The 25,481-nt window shown below is 52.5% G+C and overlaps 11 protein-coding genes across 11 annotated transcripts; 5 read left to right on the top strand and 6 right to left on the bottom strand.

The window, feature by feature from the left end:
* Positions 1 to 768: 768 nt before the first annotated feature.
* Positions 769 to 1,693, top strand: PG986_005689 (uncharacterized protein; the record flags this gene model as incomplete). The annotated part of the gene is made up of 2 exons (XM_066841911.1): positions 769 to 905; positions 988 to 1,693. 2 exons carry the CDS (start codon positions 769 to 771, stop codon positions 1,691 to 1,693), a joined length of 843 nt encoding a protein of 280 aa, XP_066701773.1.
* A 487-nt stretch (positions 1,694 to 2,180) lies between these two features.
* Positions 2,181 to 2,926, bottom strand: PG986_005688 (uncharacterized protein; the record flags this gene model as incomplete). Its single annotated transcript, XM_066841910.1, has 3 exons — positions 2,181 to 2,260; positions 2,350 to 2,742; positions 2,857 to 2,926. 3 exons carry the CDS (start codon positions 2,924 to 2,926, stop codon positions 2,181 to 2,183), a joined length of 543 nt encoding a protein of 180 aa, XP_066701772.1.
* A 711-nt stretch (positions 2,927 to 3,637) lies between these two features.
* PG986_005687 (uncharacterized protein) lies at positions 3,638 to 6,644 on the bottom strand (the record flags this gene model as incomplete). The annotated part of the gene is made up of 3 exons (XM_066841909.1): positions 3,638 to 4,009; positions 4,103 to 4,326; positions 4,388 to 6,644. 3 exons carry the CDS (start codon positions 6,642 to 6,644, stop codon positions 3,638 to 3,640), a joined length of 2,853 nt encoding a protein of 950 aa, XP_066701771.1.
* A 3,256-nt stretch (positions 6,645 to 9,900) lies between these two features.
* On the top strand, positions 9,901 to 10,356 carry PG986_005686 (uncharacterized protein; the record flags this gene model as incomplete). The annotated part of the gene is made up of 1 exon (XM_066841908.1): positions 9,901 to 10,356. The coding sequence occupies one exon, from the start codon at positions 9,901 to 9,903 to the stop codon at positions 10,354 to 10,356; it is 456 nt and encodes a 151-aa protein (XP_066701770.1).
* A 484-nt stretch (positions 10,357 to 10,840) lies between these two features.
* On the top strand, positions 10,841 to 12,067 carry PG986_005685 (NAD(P)-binding protein; the record flags this gene model as incomplete). Its single annotated transcript, XM_066841907.1, has 5 exons — positions 10,841 to 11,031; positions 11,195 to 11,255; positions 11,362 to 11,697; positions 11,760 to 11,851; positions 11,944 to 12,067. 5 exons carry the CDS (start codon positions 10,841 to 10,843, stop codon positions 12,065 to 12,067), a joined length of 804 nt encoding a protein of 267 aa, XP_066701769.1.
* A 634-nt stretch (positions 12,068 to 12,701) lies between these two features.
* PG986_005684 (uncharacterized protein) lies at positions 12,702 to 12,989 on the top strand (the record flags this gene model as incomplete). The annotated part of the gene is made up of 1 exon (XM_066841906.1): positions 12,702 to 12,989. One exon carries the CDS (start codon positions 12,702 to 12,704, stop codon positions 12,987 to 12,989), a length of 288 nt encoding a protein of 95 aa, XP_066701768.1.
* A 384-nt stretch (positions 12,990 to 13,373) lies between these two features.
* Positions 13,374 to 14,387, bottom strand: PG986_005683 (carbohydrate esterase family 5 protein; the record flags this gene model as incomplete). The annotated part of the gene is made up of 3 exons (XM_066841905.1): positions 13,374 to 13,537; positions 13,613 to 13,770; positions 13,903 to 14,387. The coding sequence occupies 3 exons, from the start codon at positions 14,385 to 14,387 to the stop codon at positions 13,374 to 13,376; spliced, it is 807 nt and encodes a 268-aa protein (XP_066701767.1).
* A 1,390-nt stretch (positions 14,388 to 15,777) lies between these two features.
* On the bottom strand, positions 15,778 to 16,095 carry PG986_005682 (uncharacterized protein; the record flags this gene model as incomplete). The annotated part of the gene is made up of 2 exons (XM_066841904.1): positions 15,778 to 15,797; positions 15,933 to 16,095. The coding sequence occupies 2 exons, from the start codon at positions 16,093 to 16,095 to the stop codon at positions 15,778 to 15,780; spliced, it is 183 nt and encodes a 60-aa protein (XP_066701766.1).
* A 1,609-nt stretch (positions 16,096 to 17,704) lies between these two features.
* Positions 17,705 to 19,061, bottom strand: PG986_005681 (uncharacterized protein; the record flags this gene model as incomplete). Its single annotated transcript, XM_066841903.1, has 3 exons — positions 17,705 to 17,967; positions 18,013 to 18,121; positions 18,183 to 19,061. 3 exons carry the CDS (start codon positions 19,059 to 19,061, stop codon positions 17,705 to 17,707), a joined length of 1,251 nt encoding a protein of 416 aa, XP_066701765.1.
* Positions 19,062 to 19,289: 228 nt separating this feature from the next.
* PG986_005680 (uncharacterized protein) lies at positions 19,290 to 19,712 on the top strand (the record flags this gene model as incomplete). The annotated part of the gene is made up of 3 exons (XM_066841902.1): positions 19,290 to 19,393; positions 19,459 to 19,601; positions 19,663 to 19,712. 3 exons carry the CDS (start codon positions 19,290 to 19,292, stop codon positions 19,710 to 19,712), a joined length of 297 nt encoding a protein of 98 aa, XP_066701764.1.
* A 4,183-nt stretch (positions 19,713 to 23,895) lies between these two features.
* PG986_005679 (uncharacterized protein) lies at positions 23,896 to 24,660 on the bottom strand (the record flags this gene model as incomplete). The annotated part of the gene is made up of 1 exon (XM_066841901.1): positions 23,896 to 24,660. One exon carries the CDS (start codon positions 24,658 to 24,660, stop codon positions 23,896 to 23,898), a length of 765 nt encoding a protein of 254 aa, XP_066701763.1.
* Positions 24,661 to 25,481: the final 821 nt, after the last annotated feature.

Here is a 25,481-nt window from a genome sequence, read left to right as displayed (position 1 = left end):
TGTTGGGCTTGAGCGATACGATATGACGACCTTGGCAAACGATATGGTTGTTGATACCCGTGACGGCATGTTTACTCAAAACCCCGCTCCTCGAAATGGATTGCACAGAGCAGGCCCACGAGACGAGTCTCGAGCAAAGCTGGTTCTCGTACTCATGGAGAAATTGAGATGCGCAGCGGAACGGGGCGCATTGAATAGGCATAGCAACTTGGTAAGATGACGGCAAAACGGCTGCGTCAATATGACGACGGTAGCTCATTTCGCTCTCATTTGCAGGTTCGTCGACAGCAGTCGATGTGTCTTGTCCAGTTGGTGTATCGTTTTGATCATGGTAAGTAAGGAAGTTGGGCGGTTGGGCTTGGTTGCGCTGGAGGCTAGACCGATTGGCCACTAAGAAAATCCCCCGCCGGTAGCAGCCAATAGCTTGGCCCAGCTTGAGCGAGCCTACTGAAAGGACCAAAGGACCAGGCTGTCCAGAGGGAAGCTCCCTGTCGACCCCGAATTCCCACGGACCTTTCAGCCTTCCACCTCGCCCCTAAGCTCCCGCTGGGGCGAGTTATTGGTTTTACTTTTACTGCCAATAATGTTTTTGGACACCATCGCCAACTGCACCGGCAGGCAAGCAACCACCCTCTGCATGCCCCGAACCACAATTGCGCAACTAGACATGTGCCACCTCTGGACGTAAGGGCGAGGCATATATCTTGTTATCCTGCACGGTTCCCCGAGCCGCAATTGGCCGACAACTGACTGTTGATCCCGCCCACCATGCCGTCCGTCTCCCAAGCGCTCGTCGGCGCTCTGGTGTTGATGGTGGACTTTGCGACCGCCACCCTGCGCGAAGGCGTCCTGCCGGCCTACCACTACGGCGCACCCATTCCCGTCTCGTGTATGAACCGCAGCATGTACGTGCCTGCATGCAGTTTGCGATTGTCTTTTACTCGGATGTAACAAATACCACTGACACTCCTTCGCCACGTCCCGCAGAGAAACGGGCGAGCACATACAGGACGCCCACGACGAGATCCAGTGGATCCCCTTCCCCGTCTGCAACGAGACGTCCAAGCCGCTCGAGTTCCACTACGGCACCGAGTCCGAGGTCAACTGCACCGTCGCCATGATCGACGACCCCTTCTTCCACCTGCTCGAGTTCTACATCCACAGCGACGCCCCCTTGGCCTGCCGCCTGCCCGCGCGGCCCCAGCCGCACATCGAGGCCGTCGGCGAGGCCCCCTACAAGCAGGAGTACATCCCCCTCGTCTTCGCGCTGGCCGGCACGCTGCAAAAGAGCCACCTGCACATCAGCACCCACCTCAACGTGCTGCTGCACTCGACGCCCAAGCACCACGTCCACCCCCACGACTCGGGCGTCCTCGACTCGGGCATTGCCTACAGCACCAGCCCGCTCAGCCACATGGACGGCAGCCAGACCAAGCGGCTCGTCATCGGCGACCCGCTGCCCCTGTCCCTCAGCGTCCGCTGGTTCCCGACCCCGGCCCTGCCCAAGACCGAGGGCAAGGTCGAGTGGGCCGGCATGGGCGGCCACGTCTACGCCAGCACCGTCTTCTACGGGCTCGTCTCCTTCACCGCCGGCGTCCTCGGGAGCGCCGTCTATTTCTTCGGCGTCGTCCTGCCCAAGCGCCTGCGGGGGCGCGCGGCCTCGGCGGCGCGACGCCCCTGGGGTATGGGTTGAACGGGAAGGGAGTCGGCAACGGCTGGGGTATCGCCAAGAGAATCGACTGAGTGGGGAGGAAACATCGTTTCTCATCTTTTTTGTTTCTTCTCGCTGTGTACTATCACCCGGAATAGGGATTCGCATATAGATGACGGGCGGGTTATCTTTGTAACAGTCGGTTTTTCTTGTACATATCATCTGGTCTTTGATTTTGTTCACGGAAGGTAGAAAGGGAAAATGCCCCCAGCCCCAAGATAAAAGACAGAGAGAGCGGCCATGAGAAGCTATGCTATGGGATTTGTTTGCTACTCGGGAGTTGAACGGCGTCATACCACCATGCCGAGGACCAGGCTAGAGTATGGCTATGGCTGAATAAGTAATAATGCCATTATTTCGTCTACCTTGCCCCCTGTTCTGCTGCGGTAGCAAGGATAGACTATATGCCACCGATGCGTGATTGAGGACTCGACACAGATTGCAGCAAGTAAGCTCACAAGGAGCACTTCTACTGTACCTTCTTGACCCTGTCTGCAGCTTCCAGTTTGCTGGTGAGCCGCATCCACATGTCGACGCTCAGAAGCAAAGCTATGCAGGATCACAGTCAGCACGACATATCTCAACCCCATAAACAACCCGAAAAGACAAGGACGGCAGAAGAAGAAAAGAAGACTTACCAACAGCGAAATAACTCCCATACAACCCCCCAATCAACGTAACCTTCTCCGCCCCCGTGACCAGCTCCTCGCTCCACCCGTACGCCTCCCACATGCACGTCGCCGTCGTCAGCGCCGTCTCGACGCCGTAGAGGAACAAGAGCAACTCGTCCTTGCCCTTCAATCCTCTAGTCCCGCTGGCCGAGGACAGGGCGCGCACGGCCCAGACCGAGACGGGCAGGTGGAAGACGAGCTCGAGGAAGCAGAAGAGCGGGAAGAAGCTCGGCACCCCCGCCGGGCTGAAGAACTGGTCCTTGTAGCTCGCGAGGTAGTACGCCCGCAGCCGGCCCAGCGGCGCCAGCGGGCCCGCGGCGGCGTACCAGGCCGGCGGGTAGAAGTAGACGAGGTCGACGCCTGCCGGTGTCGGTGGTGGTTAGTTGGATCATCCATGCCACAAGAGCTTCTCATTGACGGCCACCGCTCCCGCCTCATCAGAGAAAACGGAGAGAGCGAGAAGGAAAAACGTACAGAAGAGGATGGGGATGTGTATGAGAAAGTACACGAGGTACACCGTGTTGAGCTTCGACGTGGCGCCCATGGTCGTGGTCGGTTGGCTACAACGAGTTGAGGAGACGCGACGACACACGATGGATCAAAATGGATGAAGAACAAACGACACTAATGAGGAATTTGAGTTATTACAAGCCGAACACAAGATAGGTAGCCAGTAGATCCTACGCGGCGTGAGATTCCGAGATGGACGGAGGTAACCTTCAATGTTCTCTCTCATCAGCGTCGCATTTGGTTTTTGGTCAGCCCGGGGAAATTAGGCCATGTGCAAATTAAGAAAATTACTATAAACAAACACCGTGCAACCCCAACCAACATGACCAACCAATCCCAATTCTTGTAGTGGCTACCTTCACTTGGCAACCCACCCCCTTTACTCCAATTGCCAAAATCAAAAAGAGGCCAGCCTACCACCACTTCTGCCTACGGCTTTTCTCAAGTCTATGTTAGGGGGACTCAGGCTAGAGGCATCGAAGGAGGATGCAGTGGGCCAGAAGACGTTGATGTCATCACTTCGTTATCACATTCTCCCTTCTTTTTCAAACGGGGGCGAATATAAGATTGGTGTTCGGATCGGGCGTATCGGGGTTAGGGGAGAAGGGGAGGAAGAAGAAGAAGAAGAAAAATTATATATGAGTTGAAGTCCAGTAACGTCCGGCCGGGTAGGGCGGCGCCGAAGAAGGCAAATGAAAGGGGAAAGAGGAACTAGGGGGAATAAGGGAATCATCGACCCTCGAGATCAAATCTTCTCCAGTGCAGGGCCGCTTATTTCGAGGTCGTTCCTCCCCGTTTGCCTGCCTCCCTTCTTGGGTTTCCTGAACGTCTGCACGAGGTCCATGACCGCGATTGTGCTGCCGATGGAAAACGTCTGGAAGAGGGCGAACCCGATGCCGATGGCGGCCGAGAATGGAATCACCTGGACCAAGCAGACGGTGAGCCCGCTGAGCTCCGAGAAACCCAGGATGCCCGTGATCATGGCCATGAACACGAGGAGCACGTTCGAGACTGCTCGGGCCTTGACCAGTGTCGCCGAGCCCGTCTGCTTGACCTTGACGAGGAAGTGCAGGACGGTACAGCCCAGCGTCAGCATCACCGTGAGGAGACCCATGACCTATATTTTCCCCACATGATTAGCAAAAACGCAGACGGCTCGCCTCAAGACCAAGTAAAGACAAGGTACAGAGAGCAGGATTAATGCACTTACGTTGTGTCCACTGCGGAAGTGCCCTGCGTTGCCGCGACCGACAACGCCCATGATGAGCAGTAAGATAGTAGACGGAGCGATGATGAAAAGCCACGAGATGTTGATCCATTTGTCATACTTGGCAAGAGAGTGGCCTCTCCCGATGCGGCCAAGCATGTTCTGGAGACCTTCCACACCAAGCGCCATGGGCAGCACCGTGAGCATGACGCCGATAGCCAGGGCAACTAGAAGGATTTAGGGTTAGGTAACAGTCACGGGACAGACCGTGGGGAGTTGTCTACTTACTATGCAGGGCCGTGACAACAACAGTCGTAACAATTCCGTTGCCATTAACCTTGAAGTTGCGATTGATTCCTCCCAGGTTGAGGGGCTTGATATCGTTGATGAGCTGCGAGGCATCCATCTCGTAGTTGTTCGTTTTGTCGTTGGTGAAGTGGATGGTTCCTTTCGGGACGAGATCTTTGAAGGCAGTGAGGTTCATGTCTCCTGAGTTGGGGTTGATGGTGCCTGACTCTACCAGGCCAACCCCAACAAGTGCGAGACCTGCGACACCTTCGCAGCTCAGTATATTGATACCTGTCTGGAGAATGGTGGAGATGGTGTCGGCTTTGAGCAAGCTAGAGATATTGAACGACGTGAGGTTCAAGTTGCCCAAGAGGCTTGACGGGGATGGCAATTCGGCCTCTCGCAATACCAGAGCCGTCGAGGCTTCGTCTCGCTTGCGCTTGCGAGATTGAGCGTTGAACTGTGTGACGAGCAGCTTCGCCACGGCAACACCCTGGCTACCGGCGCCTTGCCCCAACCCGACAGCAGCACCTCCCAAAGAATCGTCCATGTTCAGAGGGGTCAGAGGTATATCGGTCACGTTGCTTGCGTTTCCGTCGATCAGGGCCTTGACGCCTCCCATGGCCATGATGCCATCACCTGCTCCTTGCAGGAATCCACGTGCGAGGCCGCCGGCGGCCGCGCCCAGGTTCACATTACCGACCAGATTTTGAGCGCCACCCAAACCGCCCGCTCCTCCAAGCCCGAGTATATTCGGGTCTGATGCGATCTTCTGGATCGTGCCGTTGGCCAGAAGGCGGGACGTGAGACCAAAAGCTAGGCTTCGGGTGACACCATCGAAATCGATACCTCCATTTGGCATATCCTTGATGGCAACCTCACCAGGATCAGGCTGAGCACCCAGACCAACAGCAATACCTTGGCCAAGGCCCTTGCCAAGGCCGGAGGCAGCAGGCGGGAGGATGTCCTTCAAGCTCATGTTACCACCCAGGCCACCACCCAGGCCACCCAGGCCCGAACCGCCTGTAAGGTTAGACAACTGGTCTCCAATCTGCTGGATGTTGATGTTGGAAGCCACTGTATTCGTTAAACCGTAACCGAAGGAGCCTGCAATGTCGGGGATGCCGGTGCCAGACGGCGCAGGGACGTTGTTAATCTTCAGACCGTTGACCAGACCGTTGCCAATTCCTGAAGACAGACCCAAAGCCGCAGGGGCTACCTGAGCTATCAGCTGGCTTGTGTCGACGCCGCTTCCGAGCATGCTCTTGATCTTGTTGATATCAATACCACTGGCCACGGTGTTTGTCAAGCCAAAACCGAAGTTGTTCGCGACGTCGGGCAGAGAAATGTTAGCGAGAAGACCGCCGGCGGCCGAAGATTGCGCGGGTGGCGGAGACGCCTGACGGCGCGTAGGCGGTTTTTGACCTGTAGCCGGAGTGGGAGTACCCGTATTGGTTTTGCCGATGTTAAGACCCTTGACAAGTCCATTGCCAATGCCGACTGCCAGTCCGTTAGCGGCAGGCGCGATCTGGTCGGTAAGTCCACTGCCAGCACCGGCAGAAAGAGATTTGAGATCGACGGATCCTAGGAGGGTAGCTGCTAGACCACTGCTGGTACTTTCGATAGTCGGGTTGAGCCCGGTGTTTTCCATGCCAGCCGAAGCAGCGACCTTGGCTCCGATGGCCTTGGCCTTTTCCATAGTGGTCAAGTTGAGACCTGACGCAGCGCCCTCACCCAGGCCAATGCCTAGAAACATGCCAGCACCTGCCACGTTCTTGGAAAGACCGTCTGTAATGCTTGCCAAACCGTTGGACAGGGCGTCGCCAATGGAGTCGCCCAGGCCTCTCTGTGTTATGCCAGAGACAGGGTCCACGTCGCGGCGGCCCAGGCTTCCCAGGCTGCCCCAGGTGCCGCTTCCAGACACGGTACGGGAGTGTACGCGCAGTGCCTCGCGCGTCTCCGTGAGCTCCAGCATCGGGTAGCGTTCCGTGAGCCATTCCGTGGCACGGGTGCCAAGGTCGACGACCTCGACGTAGCTCCTCCTCAGTTTCTCATCCCGTTCGATCGAGCGCAGCGTGTCGGGCGAAACTATCTCTGCGAGAGCTCTTCTCAGGAGGGAGCTTGTAACGTGCTCGCGCGGGCTTGTGCTATACAGGGCGAAGCCCGTGAACAGCAAGCTAAACAGGGCGAACGGCAGCAGGAAGAGACGCCACTGCAGCCACCGTGGGCCCTGGGCCGTTCCGGCTGTCGACGGCATCACGACGGTAGTGGCGCTTAGGTTTGTCGGAGTCGTGCCGGAGTGAATGTGAGGAGATTTGGAATAGGGTCGCCTGCGACTACTGATATTAAAATTACACTGTAGAAAGAGCGAAGTGTACCCAAGCCAGGGGGCCGAAGGGCTTCAGTCCATGGACGTCAAGCAGAGAAAGGGGAACACTGTTTCTGCTTCAGCTTCAGTAGGCGGAAGAAACTTAGAACAAGCCATCGACCGCCTTGAAACCCACGTCTGGGGGTTACAGCAGTGTTAAATCAAGTCGAACCGAGAAGGGTGCAGCAGGGCGGGCAGGAAACGTGATAGGCTCATTTCCGGAAGATCTGTGCGGATCGATCAGCCCGATGAACCAGTATGGATGATAGACAGGCACGCCAGCCGTGCATGTGCATCGCCATAGCGGCGTATTCGCTTGACTGGGAGCTGGGTTGAACTCAAGTGTTTGGTGTCAAGCCTGATATGGCATGTTTGAAGGGCCGCAATGGGGATAGACCAGGGAGGACCAGGGAGGACCAGGGAGGAGGGCACGCACGGTGGCAGCTGGGCAGAGGCCATCCCGGCACGCACCCAGCCAGAACCCAGTACTTAAGAACAAGAGTATCCGTTTCACGGCGTTGCATCATTTATGTGCAGGCGGACGAGCTAAACATGACGTCGCATCGAGGGCCCAATGGGAGGTGGATGCCTCGCTTGGGCGGCAGCTGTTGCAGTAAACACCTCCGTGATGCCTCGAATCCAATTGAACTGCACCGCGTGCTGCTCAGCCGCTGCTTGAAAATTGGGCGAGTCATGGCCATATACTGTAGCTGCGCAAACACCCAGGGTCGTCCAGAAATAGATAGACAGATGGACAACCAGGATAAACGGGCTGGGCCTTGCCTACCGCACATGATTTGACCAAGGTCAGGCACTCGGCCGACGGTGTTTACTGGTCGCTGCTGGTGTCGATAGCGGGGCTGGGGCCGGCAGTTCTCGCTTCTCAGTTCTCAGCGCCCTGGCCAGGGTTGCTTGGTTGCTTGCAAACGGAGCCATGCCAGAATGAATGCTGCATGCAGTCCCGTCAGGCCGTTGCACGTTTCGTCCGTGACCACGGACAGGTCTGGCAGCTAATTCGATTGGCCTATCGCGAGCGAACATGGAAAATTGCACGGTAGCAGCTGGGTGGGCCAATGGGAGAGAAAAGAAAAAAAAGGAAACCAAGCCAGCAACGACAGCGCCCGACAGGGTTCAGGGCTAAAGTGTCAGAAGCGTTTGACGTTGCAATCCAAACGGGAAGGAACAGTTGGGGGCTCCAGTCTTTCTCGGATCTTGAACCGTGGGCCATCCCAACCTCCGAGAGGAAAGAGGAAATCACGACAAGACAGACACAACGCAACCCAATCAAACATCGCCCGCCACACTCTCAACTTATCCCAAAGGCGTGCCGCAGACGAGGTCCCAACGTCCGAGTACGACCTCCACAGATTCAAAGAAGAAGCAGCAGAAGGCCCAGTCTATGTCTATGTCTATCAATGACAAATCTTTTTGCCTTTCGTGCCCGGACGCCCGACGCTTGCGTAGAAGAACGCCTCTGAGCCGATGGCCTTCTTAAACGAATCGATATCGATCTACCTATCATATCTCCCAGTATCCAATTAGTTAATTGTCATGCAAAACTCACAATCCGCTCTAAAACACGTCGCAGTTTATTCTAGGTTATGTAGGATGCTGTTTGTATACGAACCCGCCGGAGGATGGGTTTGTATGATACCCACTCTCTGTGGACAGTTCCGCTGCCAGCTACCACTTATCAAATTACTCCTGGCTCTGCTCCTCAATGAGTCATGAACGTCGGCAGCAATAGGCCCCCGTCTGCGCCCCAGGCCATCCACGTTCTTCGGACTGAGCTGGTGGACGGCAATACTGCATGCGACGCCGCACGGAAGAGCCTTGGACTGCCAAAGATGGGTCAAGTGACCACTACTAAGTGCCGGCTTGGCTTGGCGATTTTGGAACCAGTTTCTGGTATGACAGTCCTGAACGTGGGCGAAATCGCCGAGGCCGTAGTATGCTCTGTGTCCTTCCAATTGCCGTGATCGAGATAGGCTCAGTATCCGTGCATTCTACTCAGCCTCTACCCACCGACCCCCAGCAATCATGGTCGTTTCTCTATCGCCGATTATGTAACCACACTGGTCTTGGAGTATGCCCACAAGACGCGTCCTGCACTGGTCTGATATAGCTGGTGGTATGCCAGCTCATAGTATCAGATGTCACCAATCTTGCCGCGAGAGCGTTGAAAGTGTGACAAGGCCAATGCGGACACGGCCTATCAAGCAAACGATTCGCTCGTAAGATGGGCTGTCAAGATTGTTCAGGAACTTTCGTATCTCCCCTTGTCGAAGCGCACCCGTTGCATCTATCCAATTAGTGTAGGAGTAATGGGGCCAGGTCTCTGATAGTAGAAGACAGCCTCCTGAGAGCATGGGAAGGACTGTACTATTAATCACGCTCTGCATGAGCCCATTCTATATGATGCTGTTGCTCATATTGGTATGGTTGATCTATTGACACGATGTCCGCATCTGCTGGATAATATGCTGCTCCGAGAATTGGATTAGGACTTGGCGAAGGCCATGGTAGTACACGTATTCGTATACCACACTGTGTAGATTTGGTAAAATACATGGACATTTGCAACGTGACCTTGATTGCCATCCTGCCTTTTTTTTCAAAGGCATGACAGTATCTATAACTAGCTGGATATTTCAGTTAAAATGCGTGTCCAGGTTTTCGAATTGCCAGTTATGGTATCGGGCTCTAGGTTTGTGTCGTTAAAGCGAGCTGTGCGTATACCACAAAGCAAAACCAGAAGAAGGTGCGTAATACACACGTTTGCCGTCCATCGTGTTTGCCAATGGCTCACCTGGACTGTGTTAGGCTTCGCCCAGGTTGACTCATGCGCTTCCCATCGCGAAAAATGGCATCTCCGTTCCAAGCAAGAACTCTCAGCAGGGGAAGACGCGGCTCGTCATAAAAATTGAAAATCATCTGCAACTTGCACAGTGGTTATAGACGTTTCTCCGTTTCCCCAACACCATGAACTCGGAAAGACTCGTATACGGCTGGGGTCACCCCTAGCATGAATTGGAAGACCTTTGTTCACAGAGATATATCCACACAGGTCCTGTCGTCTCTACCCTCCGCACGCATCGAGATAACCTCTTCGCACATATCAAAAAGGCAGTAACAGTCCAGCTAAATGGGCGCGAAACACACCACCTCCGATGCTGTAACCCAGCAACGACATGGCTGCCATCAGAGCGGCATCCTTAAATGCCCTCTGAGTCGGGACCAGGCCAAGCCTGCTACGCGTAAGGTCACCATCAGCGACCTCCCAGCTCTCGGATCCCTGAAAAGTACCAGCACCCTCGATCTCGAATCTCTGGACCCCCGGCTGCGCAAGGTGGCCAAGAAGATCGCCAAGCGCGTCTGGAAGGGGGCCAAGGTGTCCGCCATGCTGATTTGCATCGCGCCCTACCTACCCGTGGTGCTCTTCTTCATCTTGTGTGACTGGGTTCAACACGAACTGGACGAGGCCCTGGTGAAGGTGGACAGCGGCTCCATATCATCAGACTGGTCCCAGTCCACACTGGTAAACTGGGAAGAGGCTTGCGAGAGTTGGAAATTGGAGGATCGATGGAGCGATTCTGATTGAGTGTCGGGAGGAACCATTAGAAACACTGGGTATACACAAGAACAGGCCCTGAAGAGAAAGCCCGTGTTGATTGAATACCCCTTTTTGGATAGCCAAGTCAATGATTCGTTCTACAGTCCAGCGTAACACCAATCAGAGTAATTATAAATTGCCGCTTCTTATACACAACGGGGAAGCGTCGACGATTGGTCGCACTGCGCCACAGCTTGGCAAGCTCGGGGGAACTTCTAAGCCGTCTACGGCGTGGAAAATTGTCCCGAGCAGGACGGGGGAACCATTGGCCCCTGCGTAGACATCCGGATCGACGAATATATTTGTACCACATATATAGTTTGTCTTACTGATTCAAGGCATTACACCAAACGGTCCTCATCCCTCTAGGACCGGAGTATTTGATAACTTTTCTGTTGGTCGTTTTCATACCATTCCGTGCTAGGTATGACCCATAATCCGCAAGTAAACTACCAATAACACAAATGTCAAGATGGGAACTCAACTAGGACATGTCTACCGCCAACTCACCTTCAAGCCGAAACCCTTACCCCCAGACATCCGTCTCGACGGGCAGACCGCCATCGTCACAGGGGCCAGCGCCGGCGGTCTGGGTTTCGAGGCCACCAAGGAGCTCGCAGCCCACGGCCTGGCGCAGCTGATCCTAGCCGTGCGGCACATCGCGTCCCGCAGCGCTGAAGCCGCCAGGGGGGGGGTAAATCGCGGAGCAAAGTCCGTCCTGTGACGTCCAGTTCTGGGAGCTCGACTACGAGTCGTTCGACAGCATGGCGGCTTTCGCGGCGCGGGCACTCTCGGAGCTGGCTTGACTGGATATTGCGATCCTGAGTGCCTGGATCAAGAACCTCGAGGTTACGCGGGCGAAGACGGGTCACGAGTCCAATGTCCAGGTATGTCCGTCAAACTGCACTACTGCACTATCAAGTGTTCATCCCAAGTACACGGGTTTCTCCTCTGTCAAGCACACCACTAACCATGCATACATACAATAACTAGGTCAACCACTTAGGCACCGCCCACCTCTCCCTCCTCCTCCCCCCCATCCTCCGCGCCACAGCAGCCCATACTAGCCGACCCGCCCGCCTCACCGTCGTCGCCTCCGAGGCGCACTTCTGGACCCTCTTCTCCGAGCGCCACGCCCCGTCGATCCTGCAACGGCTGGACGAGGAGTCGAGCTTCAAGCCGGGGGACATGGAGCGCTACAACACAAGCAAGTTACTGAATATCCTCTGGACGCGCGGGCTAAGCTCTCGGGTAGCAGCAGAAAAGAACGGTTCTTCTGGTACTGCGGCTGTCACTATCAACGCCGTCAACCCGGGCTTCTGCGCCAGCGCGCGCTGCACCGCTCCCACGCGATCCCCGGCCAGGGCCTAATCAACCGAGTACTGGCCTAGACGCTGGAGCAGGGCGGGCACTGTCTTACGGACGCGGCGTGCCGGCATGGCGACCAGCAGGGGGCTTATATAAGCGAGCAAGAGGTGAAAGCGTATGTTAAGACACTTTCCAGTTCCCAAGGAAAAAGAGAGAGGGACCCAAGTTTTTATTGCCTTACTTACTAACATAAATTTCGTCTTATAGTGTTTCCGGCTTTGTCACATCAGTGGAGGGCGAAAGGGCCCAGAAGAGGTTGTGGGACGAGACGATCGCGCTATTCCAGGAGCTTGACCCATTCCTTGACTTGGGGAATCTACTTGAAGCATAACTACTTAATCTTACGCTGGGATCCGTAGATTCTACGCAACGCACAATTTCTAGTGGCTTTTGCAGATCATGACCAACGTGGGGTCAAAATTAGGGAAAAGGGGGGAAGGGAAAGGGCAACTGAGCCCCCGGAATCGGCACAAAGGGGTTTTCTTATCAAATACCACGCCGAGCGATCTCGTTTCTTTTTGAATTGCAGTAATGAAGTTTCCCTGATAGAAGGAAAAGTCGGATAACCCAGTATATGGTATAGAGTTCAAGACATCCAATGCTATACCAAGGACCAACCTCTTTGTCTTTCAATAGGTGGGCTGTCTCCGGCTTTCTCGTTAACCTTTCCGAACCTGCCCTCTGTGAGGCTTATTAACGAATCAGCTCTGTTTACTTTTTCATTCCTCGTCCCAATGGGTACACCGTTGTCACCCTGTTTGACGTTTTATTTCAGTGCCAACAACTCTAGTTAAGACCCATGTCGTGCTCTCATACCACGCCGGACTAAGCCAACGACAATATCCATCCATGATCCGTCCCACAACCGCCGTTTCCCTCCATCATGGCACCTCTCTGGTTGCCAGGGGCCCTTGGAGTCCTGATGACGGCATTCCGCGACCTAATCCTTATACCCGGACATGAAAATGTGTTCCCATCATTATCGCCTCAGTGACCCGACATGGAACCAGTCACCTCCCCCTACTATCACCACGACGAAACTGGTCATCAGCAGCGTACTACTCGGCTCGTACGCCGTACTCTGCACCCTTATCGCCATCGCCGTTGTCACCGACTGCGCGCTATTGTATGAGGTGGTGCGGCAACGGCACCACGCCCTCCGGCGGTGGAGGAATTCGCAGCGGGACCGCCGGCAACGACAGCAGCAGTTCCGCAGGTTGCGGCCCGTGTACGAAGGTTTGTCGGCTGCGTAAGGTGCCGTCGCCGCCGGACATTCTGCAACGGGTGGGCTTGGTGGCTAGGAGGGGGGATCGAACAAGTAAGCACGTGGGGTGAAGAAGAGAAATAGCTGGTGCCAAGAGTGGGCGCTCAACTAACCATGGGAATTCTGGAGTATCGCCAGCCAGCCGTCTTACTGCAGGTATCAGAGTTAGCACGGTGTTTGTTTAGGCTACGGTAACGCCCGCAATGTATTTGTTCCTGGCCATAAGACTAGTCGAAGCCACGTTTCAGGGCATGCGCTGGACTGAAGTTAATTCCTCCATCTGGGTAAATTTGGTATTTGATTGGATTATTGCCCGTTCTGATTAGAAATGATTGTATGGACCCCCCTCCAATCCAGATCCTCTCACCATAACCTATCTTGCTTTTGCCAAAATGTAACTCGCCGCCGCGCTGGCGTCCATCAAGTATGTAAGATGAGACAACAGGACCAGATCGCCATTAGCGCAGATATCGTCGCCCGGATGACATACGACCAATACTTTGTTCGGCGACGCGCCTTGAACCGGGAACTTCGAGTCTAGTGCACCATTTGTTAGCCACATTGCATGCGCTTCCAATCAGAGAAAGTGTGTGCATATGTGTATCAACTTACAAGGATCGCCGAAAATCACGACCGAGCTGACAGCCGCCATGGTCGCTGCCGGGAGCAGCTTCGCAGCGTTATGCACGAGCTGGCCTCCCTGGGAGTAGCCGGACATGACGATCTTGGACGAAGGGCATTGCTTAAACGCCTTCGATACCAGATTGGCCCTATTCGAAGTTCATCAATGTTAGTTAACCAAGGCAGCAAGTAAGTATGTGCAAGCCCTTTCACAGAGTTCCGCCCCGGGTGGAGCGCTCGCGAGGTATGCATGCTACGGATGGTTACATGTATGTACGTACATCTGCTGGCTTCCCGAGGCATCGCCGCCCTGCAGGTACCCCGTGACGCTAGCCTCGTAGCGATCGACGCCCTGGACGGCGAGGGTCTTGCCGACGGCGCCCATCTGCGCGCGCAGGGCCTGGAACAGCGGCGGGCCGACGAGGGCGCCGACGTTGCCGGGCTCCGTAGTCCCGCGCGCAAAGACGACGACGACGTCGCCGCAGCGGCCGTTCTGCACGTCGTTCTCCGTGGTCGAGAAGCCCGCCAGGATCGCGAAGGCCTTCTCGGCGAGGGTCAGGAGCGCCGCGCCGTCCTCGAGCGCGACGTTGACGGGGAAGAGCTGGGTGATGTAGCTCAGCAGCTGGTTGATGGGCTGGTTCTGCCGCTTGGCCAAGATGGGCAGAGAGGCAACCGGTTCCTCTCCGTCCGCGGCCGCGGCCAGGGGTGCGCCGGATGCTGCGGGCAGGAGGGAGAGCGAGAGGGTGACGAGATTGAGGAGTTTCATGATTGCGACAAGGACAAGAGAGAGTCGGATTATGAATTATGAGTTATGGTACGAAAAGGAATGGACGTCAGAGAGACACTCTACTAGTGGCATACACGGCGCACAGTAGGCATTCCTGGATGTGAATGGGGATGGAGGTTCTGCAGCGTGCAGGATGCACAGTTTGAAGGAAGGCACGACCTATCCTGGCCATGATGAGCAAGACCAATGTTTCTATTCTTATATATAGAAGGCCCCAATCTGCCGTTTGAGCAAGGACAGACTGTGTAGCGATGTAAAATGAGGTAGCACGATAAAAGGAAGATCTTCAACGGGAAGGTAGGACACACTGGGACACCTGAACTTAGCAGTCACCGAAGCCCTCGTGGCACGAGCCGTTGCCTCTGCGACGACTTGTTTTTGGACTTGTAATAACACGATAGAGGCGGCATTGCAATTTGATTTGCCGACCGCAGCATGCCTAGTTCGCATGCTCCCATACGTCGTATGGGCATAGGCCCGATGATTCGATGACTGGCGCGCAGCTTGGACAATCTCCCCGGGTGATTGCTGGTGCCTTGCCAGATTTCCACCCCTTTTAAGATTTAGTACTTAACGCACCCGGCCAGGCGACGACCGGTCGTACTGTTGGAGGTCGCGTGCTTGACAGTCCAGAAGTCCTAGCACTTCGTCCTTGTGCCCAATCATCTTAGGACGTGTTTACTTTTTGTCAGCCAGCTTAACTTTTTTGCCGATGCACGCACCTCTTCAGCCGGCTTATTCGAATCTTATTCGAAATAAGAATCAACGTTTCGGGAGATCGAGCATACGTTTCGGGAGATCGAGCATACGTTTCGGGAAATCGAGCGTACGTTAAAGGCCGAGCGTAAGCAATGCCACACTTACCAATTTTAACGCACGCCGGTTCGAAGACCGAGCGCGAGCAATGCTACACAGCACTTTTATAAGCTACAGCACCCTTTATAGGCTACAGCACCCTTTACAACACCCTTTATAGCGCCCCCTCTACGCCCTGTAAGGCCCTATAAAGCCTTATAAGGCATTCGAAAAGCTGGATAAGCTAGAAAATCGTAGCTGATACTACTAATCGAAAAAAAGCTAAGTAGGTCGATAGGATTAGTCGGTTAATAAGACGAGACGAAAAAAAACGAAATAACGGTCAGCCGGCTTTTTTTTCTTTTAGCCAAAGGGTCGAAATAAATACACTACTGAACTATCGGCTAATATATAAAAAAAGGGGGCCGTCACCGGACATATACTCCTAGCCCCTTTAAGGGGACGTGCGCGGCAAAAAGTTAAGCTAGCTGACAAAAAGTAAACACGTCCTTACATGCGCGCGCAGTACTGCAGCTGCTTTGACACCCCCTTTTCATCACGAGCTGTCCAATTGTCACATATTCTCGGCGTGCCCTGTTTCCGACATGGATACCCAATTCATACAATTACACAGTGTGTCATTTCATAGTCTATTCTCTACGTAACGTCTACATGTACCTACCTAGAAGTAGGTCCTTACTCACTTACCTTGACTTACCTAGTTCCTACCACAGTCCTCGTCCCAATAATGCTCAGAGCTGGTCTGCTGCTGGCCGACACAGGCGCCGGTGCCGTTCCTGACGGGAGCGCACTTGCGGGTGTTGCGGAATTGCTGCCGGACGGTCACGCCACAGGTGGCGCAGAGGTGGAAGCTGATCTTGCCTGTACACATTGTAGCGGTGGTGATAGTGGTTTTGGGTTGTTGTTGTTGAGGTTGGACGTTGTTAGTGTTTGCTTGGTGAAGCTGGTGGTTGGAATTCTCGAAAGATGTAGTAGTGAAGGGCGAGTTATATACACGATTCCCGGCCGAAAACAGGCACCTTGTCGCGTGGGAAGCATTATGCGCAAATACAATGCATTATTTCTTCGATAATAAAGATGATGCTATGCGGGTCTTTGGCATGGCCCTCTATTGTTTTGGGGGGTTGTAAGTGGGATCAAAGAGGGAGAAAAGGCCAACGTCGTTGAGCTTCCTGTCTCCTTGGCTGCCCCTTTGTAAACGTTGGAATACTTCAAGGACGTCAAGGAATCGGGATAAGTGTGCAAAGCTTGCGAGGATTGCCATCTCCACCAGCGCCTTGTTTGGCCTGGACTACAGAAGCGGAAGCTCCATTGCTTGAGTAGATAGAGTTCTCCAGGGCTGGCTCCAGAAGGCCCCGGGACGCTGCAATTGGGGAGATGTACGCTCCTCCATCCGCAGTAACAAACTACTAAACCGCTTCCGTCAACAGCAGAGGCGTGTCCCATATCATGTGTCAAAGTAAACTCGGCACGGCCGAAAGGGCTGCCCTCAAGGTAATTCAAGCATCCGTTAACATTGTATATGTGACAAGACAGATCTCGCTAAAACCCGAGATCCAATGTCTCACCAGAGCCTCAATGTGCACCGGCTGTCGCGTTCGTACGAAGCGGGGAAAACAGAAAAGAGGAGACGAAGAAACGAAAGACTGGAGTAACGTTCCCCAGGGCTTCGCGCCCCTTCCCCCGGTAGCACCCCGCAGTGCAGTGTCGACACTGCGGAGAAAAGCAGGTCTTCCAATTAGACATGGATGCGCTGCAAGTGCATCCTCACAGCTGAGGAAAATGACATGCACCAAAGTACGAAAGAATACGCGGCAGGTGACATAGGTGGACATGCCTGGCAGCTGCAGTCCAAGAACGTGACTGTTTGCCTTGTACGCTTCGTAACCAGGTACACCTTCCAGCTTGATTGATCCCCGCGGCTGGGGTTTGAAAGACCGACTGGCTCGGAGCTGAGAGCGCTTAGGCAGCCTGAAAGCAGCACACGCTTTAGGGGCAGTTTGTACTAGAGAGCCGCTAAGGAAAACTTTCAACATCCGGAGTCTCGCGTAGTAAAAGGCCCTATGGAATCAAAAATATTTCAAGGGAGGGAGAAAAGGGAGAGATAGTCGAAAATTAAAAGGAACAAAAGAAAAGAAAAGAAAAGAAAAGAAAAGAAAAAGAAAAAGGTACGAAGAGTAGGCGAATGCTAACTGAGTATTGTTTCCAGCATCCCCTGCCTAAGTAGTCTCCGAGGAGGCTTCCTCCTCCCTACATGTGCCCTCTACCGGACTCCAGTCGCATGTCGACTCGACCCATTCGGCCGTCTGGGGGTCATCTGCCCAAATCTTCGCGATGAGCTCTCGCTGGCCGCATGGTATCGTGTCCCAGCGCCCTGCGTCCCAGATGGCGTACCCGGTACGTCTCAGCGGCTCCGGAACGAGTTGCCCGTAGATGTTGGCGTACTTGTAATTCCACAGGAGACACCAGCCAAACGGCGGCTAATCGGGTGGTATGCTGTCGCCGACAAACTCGAGCGCGTCGCGCCTCTGTTCTGCTTCATCCCTAGCGGTGGGAAAGCTGGGTAATTCGTCGCGCCTGTCCGCCTGGGCAACAAATGACAAGACGTTCTTCATGCGGTAGTCCATTTCGTCCGAGTGAGTCAAACAGCGCTCCATCTTGGCGACTAGCTTCTCGTGCCCCTTTACCGCCAGGAGTCGGGCTGTCAGGTCCAACCCGCACGCCACCGTGCCATCCATATAGTCTGATTTGATTACAAATTTAGCAATAATGCAATTCAAGTTTCAACCTGGCAAAGACTTGCAGTCATACTCTCCTTCGAGGTCAAAAGAGTCACTCGGGTCAAAGTTGCCATTCTGATTGAACCGAGGGGTTTCGTCACATAAATCCCACGTTACCTGTGTAGTAAGATGTAAGTGCCGCCGTCACAATACGAACCATGGATGCTAGGGTACATACCTCTTCAAAAAGCTTGCGGTATTGCTCTCTGAGGAATAGGTCGACTGTCCCGAACGCCTCAACTTCCCACGGGTCAAAGAGGCAGCAGAATATCTCATTAACATCATGGCGAAGGAATTCGGTTCCCGAACGGATGCCGCGGTTTTGACCAAAGAGATGGTAAAACGCGTCGTAACGGTAAATTGCTTGGAATATGCGGATTTCTTCGCTCCGAGAGAGTTTGATCTCGGTGTCTTTGACATCCAGCCGCTCATCGTCGCTTACGCCTCTCTGAGCAGTAGGTACTGAAGATGCCAAACTTGTCAGATTCTCGATGGCCCATTTCGCATAACGTTGCGCTATGGGTCGGGCAACTGATAGGTGGTATGCTGCTATCCAACGTAGGCTGCTGGGATGCATCTCTGCCACGGAGAGGTATGGCCTGGACCCCGAGATCCAGCCACCATAGCCTTGGAGGAAGTCTTTAATCTTCTCGTCAGTCCGTGGCGGGCCGATGTAACGCACGCGCGACGTGAGAAGGGCATAAGAGTCGAGAACGAAGCCATCCAACTCACGCTCCATGCATGAGCAGAGTATAGCGCTCCGATCATGAAGATATTGAGCGTGTAACACGGGGGAAGCTCGCACCAGCGCTCGGAGCGATAAGAGGTCTGGTACACTTGAAAGGACTTGAGATCTGAGCTCGGCGGGAAGGCTTTCCAGTCTTGACGTGGAGCTGCCATCCTTTCTTTGCTTCATGATGCTGGCCGGGACCGGTCCTCCATTTTCTGGCTCGGAACAGTCAGGGCTGGTAGCAGTGAGCTCTTCGATCGGCTCAATGAATTCAACTGCGTCGTAATAGACGGAATGTGAATCTTCGTTTTCGCCTGGCTCCAACATAGTGAAAGAAATGGAAGCTTGAGCTTCACAAGAAGTTTGTAGGCGTTGGAAGTTGTGATGGGACAGGCAAAAAAAGCATGTTGGAATTGATTTGATGCAGTGTGATTGCGTGGGGGTGGGGCAGTTGAGTGAGAGCGTGTCTGGCCGGACGCCCAGGCTGCAGATTACAAAGTCTACAAGGAGCTCGTGCGACGGATCCGGCCTGTGAAAGATGCACATGATGCAGCCATGTTCGTTGTCAGGAACAGCAAGAATGCAGATCTTGCAACGATAGAGGCAGCGCGAACAAGAGCCATCACAGTCGAACAGACATGGGTTGAAGCAGCTATGGCGTAAGTTTACGGTTCTAGGTCGACGGAAGACTCTGAATGGGTACTGATTGCTACTGAAACTCCAGAGCGGCGGAGGCTCGGGTCAGTTTCATGACCAAATATCCGGGCGCTTTCAAAACAGCCAGCCACCAGAAACATATCAAGGCGGCTGTAGACAATCTTAACTCGGCCAGGGCTGGTAAACGAGAGATCCAGATCCAAAACAAAAGTAAGTTTAAAAAGGCGTGCTTAGGTAATAAAAACTTTACTGATCGACTTGAAACTTCTAGAGATAACTGAGGCGAGAGCTATAGCTCAAAGGAAGGCTACGACGAGGTGATATTGAGATAGTGCTACGGCTGGGCCCTAGGCCAAAGGTGTATTTATAGTGTTTATATCAAGAGGTTTCTTGGGGGATTGCATAATAGGGCTTTGTTTTCGAATCGTTACTACAATTTCAGAATACTTTCTCCGGGGAAAGGCCATACGCTTCATAATATTTGTGTGCTTGCCCTTACTGGTAATACCAATCCGAACACCTCGAAACGTCTGAGCGGCCCCGGCGCTGGTGGCAGTGGCTTTGTAGTATTGGCGGTCTTGGTGATGATGGCACAACATGCTGAATACGGCATGTGGCACGATGCATGCCATTTGACAGCTTGATGGTAGAAATGGAGAGACGACAGACCTAGGCGTACCGCGTATCACCCACACCACGGGACTAACACAGCAAAAGGGTTGAATAGCCTGATACTTGAAACATATAGCTTCCTTTCACACAATTGGACGGAAGAAAGCGATGAGATCTTTTTGATTGGGTTCTCCAGAGGAGCATTCACCATGCGATGTCTCGCCAACCTTGTCTTTCGATTTGGACTTCTACAGAAACAGGACCTGTTCGAGTTACCCAAGCTATTCAAAAAGTGGAAGAACGGACCATCCATGGAGAACGACGGATCGTCCTTGGAACCGGTCGAGCGCCGCAGGATAACGATCAAAGCCTGCGCTTTGTGGGATAAGATGCAACCCTTACTGGCTGCCCCCCCTCTGATTGACCCCTCCTGATTTCAGATGATTCTAGAGCCCCTGAGCAACAACAACAGTATATAAAGGGGTCAAATTTTACTCGTCTCCCAATTGAAGTAGATCAATCTCTTCCTCTTTTTTCCTCTTTTCACCACCACTAACATAACTAAAGAAGCTCGTATTGCGTAGGCGGTCCAGGCCGTGCTGGCCGGCGGAAGCATTAACCGTGCGGCCAAAAACTATAACGTTAACAGGGGCACCCTTCGCAACCGATTTAAGGGTTAACCTTCGAAAAAAAAAAAGTATAAAGCCCTTTAACTTTTTACCCCTACCGAAGAGACTTTTTTAATTAAATAAGCCCTTTTCTAAGCTAGCCTAAACTACGTATTAATATATCAGCTGTTTCGTATATACGCTCAGCGTATCCTTTTTTAAAAAAAGGGTCGATTACTTTATTGGTAAGCGATGGGTGCACCGTTTTTTAAAACGTCATTCGGCCTTTAAAACCGTACATGCTAAAGCAATAGATTTCCGGCGCCTCGTATACATATTAAACGGGGCTATGCGAGAGTTTTTTAATCGGTTTAACACTATTATTATCGTAAATATACCCTCTCGATTTAGATTTAACACCGATAAAATAAGAACTGCGATAACGATAGGGGAAAGTATTATAGTAATCGGCCCTGCCGCTTATTAAAGTTTAATACGAAACGACTCGGCTAATCGCAAGTAAGTAACTATTTTAAAATGCATTAATACTATTAATAATATCTTGCCGCCTTTAATTATATTTAAAAGCTAATCGGTCTAGTAATAATAGTTCCTTTAAAAGAGAATAAAGTTAACTGCGAATATAAAGACTAAGCTTTTAAAGCGTTACTAAAAGGATAAACTTTTAATTTTATAGCCTTAAAATAGCTAAAAAAAATCTTTATTCTTTTAACTAAGCTTAATAACCTTAACTAATAGAGGCTCCTAATTCTAAATGGATATAGAAGTTATATCGATAATAACTTTATATTAGCGGCGTTAAAGGCTAAAGTGTAACTCTTTTATTTACCACTACATAGTTCCTATATACTTTAGCCCCTGGATATTGGCTGTTTTAAAGTCTTAAAAAAGAGGTTCCAAAAAGAGCTCGACCTAGCATGCGCCGTTACCAATAACAGCTACGTTAGAAAAGGGGACTTCCTTCGAGCCTGGGCTAAAGCACGCAAAGTAGCCTTTACCCCTAAGGTCATCGCTAATAAATGGGTAACAACTAGCATTTACCCCTTTAATATCGATAAACCGATAAACAATAAGCTCCGTCGCACTAATATAATACGAGCCATCGATAAAGCCATCGCCGCCGAGGATACGCGCCAGCCAGCTAAACCGAAGGCTGGAAGGATCGAAACGCCTAAAAACAGCCGGCAGGTCAAAGATTTAAGGGCTGCGATGCTTGGTATAGAGGTCACCACCGGTAATCCAACTAAAAGGTTGCTGTGGAAAAAGCTCGGCAAGAGTGTTAATGATTTGACGGCTCGGATCGGCCGGTTGGAGCAGGAAAAGGCCGGTCTAGAGGCAGATCTAGAGAAAACAAGGGCTTAAAAGAGGAGGAAAATCGATGAGGACCCCAATGAGGGCTTTGTTTATATAGTAAACATTAAGGAAGTTCAAGAGGACGTCAGAGAAGGAAGGCCAAGGAAAAGGCCGAAAAGGGGCGCCGGTGAGGTGGTAGAAATTGATGCAAATCGAGCTGGTGGTGAGGGTGACTCTATTATAGTGCGCACGAGCCGAAACAGACCTTAAAATGCAGTGTGTGTTGCTCAATTGACCTATCTATTGCTGTTGTTGTTGATTTTTACATCTATTTTAGGGGGGTTAGTGAAGGGGGGGCAGCCAGTAGGGGTTGCATCTTACTGTCGGGATGCTAGGGTCGCCTTTGCGCTCTTCCACACTTCCGAATCGACTGGCTTTTGTGAACTCCACCCTACATGCTGGAAACGAACATGTCTTCCAAGCATTGTCCTTGCAGGAACATCGCCACCATTTCCACCCAGTGGTTTGCAAACACCCCGACGGCGCCTCAGAAGAACCCGCTTTATATCCTGGCGGTATGGTGTCACAAGTCGATCTAGAGCAGTGCTGGTTCTTGGGCTATCAAGAGGATGTGGGAGGCGGAACAAAGAAAGGGGCTTTGTCACAATTCGCCCTTGTGTGGATTTTGACGAAGCGAAAGTCCTTTTATCAATCTCGGAGAGCAACCTCTGGTTGTATGAGCCAGGTCGTGAGGCCTGGAAAGCTCCAGCTAAAAGTAGGTCGCTCTTCCTGAAGCACGTTATTGGGTTTCGCCTCTAATGCCTGCGAATACTCATCTGATGTCATTCATTCTAGCGAAACTTGATGTTGACGACTCGATGTCGCCTTTATGGAGAATGAGTGGAAGTCTGTACCGAAGACCACGATGCCAATTCAGAGACGAGAAAGGCCCTACCAACGGCTCGGGGCCTTGTGATGACAATGCCTCGTGCGAAATGATTCACGATTCAGTGGGCCTATTACAGAACATGGATGTCATGAAGAAAGTCACTCCGCCCAAAATCACAGTCGACGGTACTTCTCGGTGGCAATTCCCCCGAGGATCTCGTGCTTGGCAAGAGATACGCCAGTCCTGGATGCCAACGGCGGAGAACTCATACACTGTTGGAGAACACTCCTTTCTCCCCAACGAAATGGAAATACTAAAACAATGGGCAGAGCATCAACAGGGGCTTTTTTACACAGAGACCGAGGGGAATACTGGTCAATCCATGCACGCACTGGGGGCTAGGCCCCCTGGCACCATAGTGTCAGAGTTTCTCTCGGAGCTCCATAAACTCGGAGCCCTTTAAACTACTCCAGATAATCGTCTCTTGAATACATAGAGTAGATACCGAGTGTTACTGAAGTGCTGATGGACGGTTGTCCTACTACCCTGCACTGCTTTGTCTGAGCCGAGACGGATGCTGGGGGAGGGGGCATTTTGTTTTCTATTTCTTCTTCGTTCTTTCCTCCTTTTCCTTTCAAAAACAATCAACAAATGCGTTTCGCCTTGCTATATTATGTCCATGACAGACCGAGAGTAGGCAATTGGGCACGTGAGAGGACTCACTCAATATGTAGGTATGTAAAAGTAGCATAGTACAGACGTGGTGTGGTCGATGCTGGACTTTATTGACACAATTATGTTTGCTTGTCTGGTGATTTCATGCTGGGTGATGCATGAGATCAGACTCCATTACCTAGTCTAGGATGGTCCAGTATTTACACCTAAAGAATCATCTGCCGTGCGTATCCATGGCAGGTATGTTCCAAGGCAAAAGAACCCAAGCGCTGATTACTACCGCAGTCTACCAGCCAATACCGCCTGAAGACCGCCCGTATTGGACGTTCCCAGGCCTTCATACCCCCTCCTCAACGTAGCAACCCCTCATGGAACCTCAGAACCCGAGAGACCCTCCGTCATTCTTCTACTTCTTGAAGGTTCCCAAGATTTTGCTGAGTTGATGTTCCTTCTCGTCGACCATCTTTTGCATCATGGCAATCTTTGCCTTATCATCAGCCGACTCCCGTTCCTGTTTGGCGATCGTCTTTCGAAGCTGGGCGACTTCATCGGGTGTAGCCGTACTTCCCTGAAGCCGCTCAATTGCTATGCGATTCGCCTCATGCTTCCACTTGGCCTCGACAAGCCTCTTGTCCTTGATGTCGCACTGCAGTCGGAGCTCCGCGTTGTCGCCCTTAAGCTTAGTCCCGCGTTCCCGACGTTCCGATTCGGCGTCCTCTGCGGCCTCCAAGGCCTGCTGGTACTCGGCCACCTGGAGATACAGGTCTTGGTTCTTGGACTCCGCCTCTGTCCGGGCACGCTGAGCGTCCGAAAGCTGTTGTTGGGCATCTGAGAGCTTCCGCTCGGCATTCAGGCGGCGTCGATGCTCCTTCTTTCCACTCTTGTCCACTAAGCCGACAAGACCTTGGATTGTACTGGTGTTTATGTCCCAGTTCTCTTCGTCTTCGCCCTCGCCACCGTCATCGTGATGGTCGTTGATGGTGAGAGTGTTGGAAGCTGTGGCGGAATTGTGTTCCACGGCGGGCGTCTGAGAGCTTGAGTCGTCCTTCATCTCCTTGTCGACAGACTCATCTTTGTTCGACTTGATGCCATTGGGAGAAACCGTGCTCTCCTCGCTATCCGAGTCGAGAACGATGGCTCTGCGCTTACTCTTCGATCTCAGGTTGGGCATGCTGGTGGCGACGCGAATTGTTGAATAAACAGATTCGTCCGAGTCGGATAGGGTGATGAGGTCTTCTGGCTGTTTGTGACTGGCTTGGTCTACCAGGTCCGCGAAAGAGTACTTTCCGTTTTGGAAACGAAGGCGTCGCTTGAATTTTAACGTTACAATTTTGCGAGGTGGTATAAGAATTTTCACCATCTCGGAGAGCCTGTGAGCTGTTGCTTGGGTGCTGTAATCGTTATCGGATACGTTCCATCCCAAAATGAGGGATGGTGCCTTGATGAGCCTGAGACCGTCACGCTAATGATACCAAACGATACCTGTCTTGCAAATTATGAGTTAGAACAGTACAAGGTGAACGATAGATGGCCTTGGGCTTATGAGGGCAAGTACTGATACCAAGGCAGTCGATATAGGATGAGAAGGAGGTTCGAGATGCGGCTTACCAAGTCTGTTACGAATCTTGGTATTATCCGAGGCACTGGCTGGCCATGTTACCGAGTTGGTGGAAATGGAAGATCCAATAAGTTCTGTTTTCCAGCTTGGGTTCGATTTGCCCAAAGTTCCCAAGGCTCGGTTTCCGGCTAATGAGGAAATCTTGTGGCCGCCCCTTTAACGACACAGGGTGCCGCATATAAGTAACTCGCTTCGTCCAAGTTGTGGAAGTATGGTGTTTACTTGAATCAATAAAACAAGTAAGTGGTGGAGGAAAATACAAAAGTTGATTTAAAGGCGGGTCATGAGTGAGGGTTGTGGTTGAACTGTCATCTTCTGTCCATACAAATGAAGTGGTCCACGACGACGACATTAAGTACATACTACACGACAGT

The sequence above is a fragment of the Apiospora aurea genome (genome assembly GCF_038362705.1).
Source record: "Apiospora aurea strain CBS 24483 chromosome Unknown utg000004l_segment0_segment0, whole genome shotgun sequence".
Taxonomy (NCBI): Eukaryota; Fungi; Ascomycota; class Sordariomycetes; order Amphisphaeriales; family Apiosporaceae; genus Apiospora; species Apiospora aurea.
The sequence above is the reverse complement of the archived record's forward strand: the minus strand, read 5'-3'. Positions and strand labels throughout refer to the sequence as shown.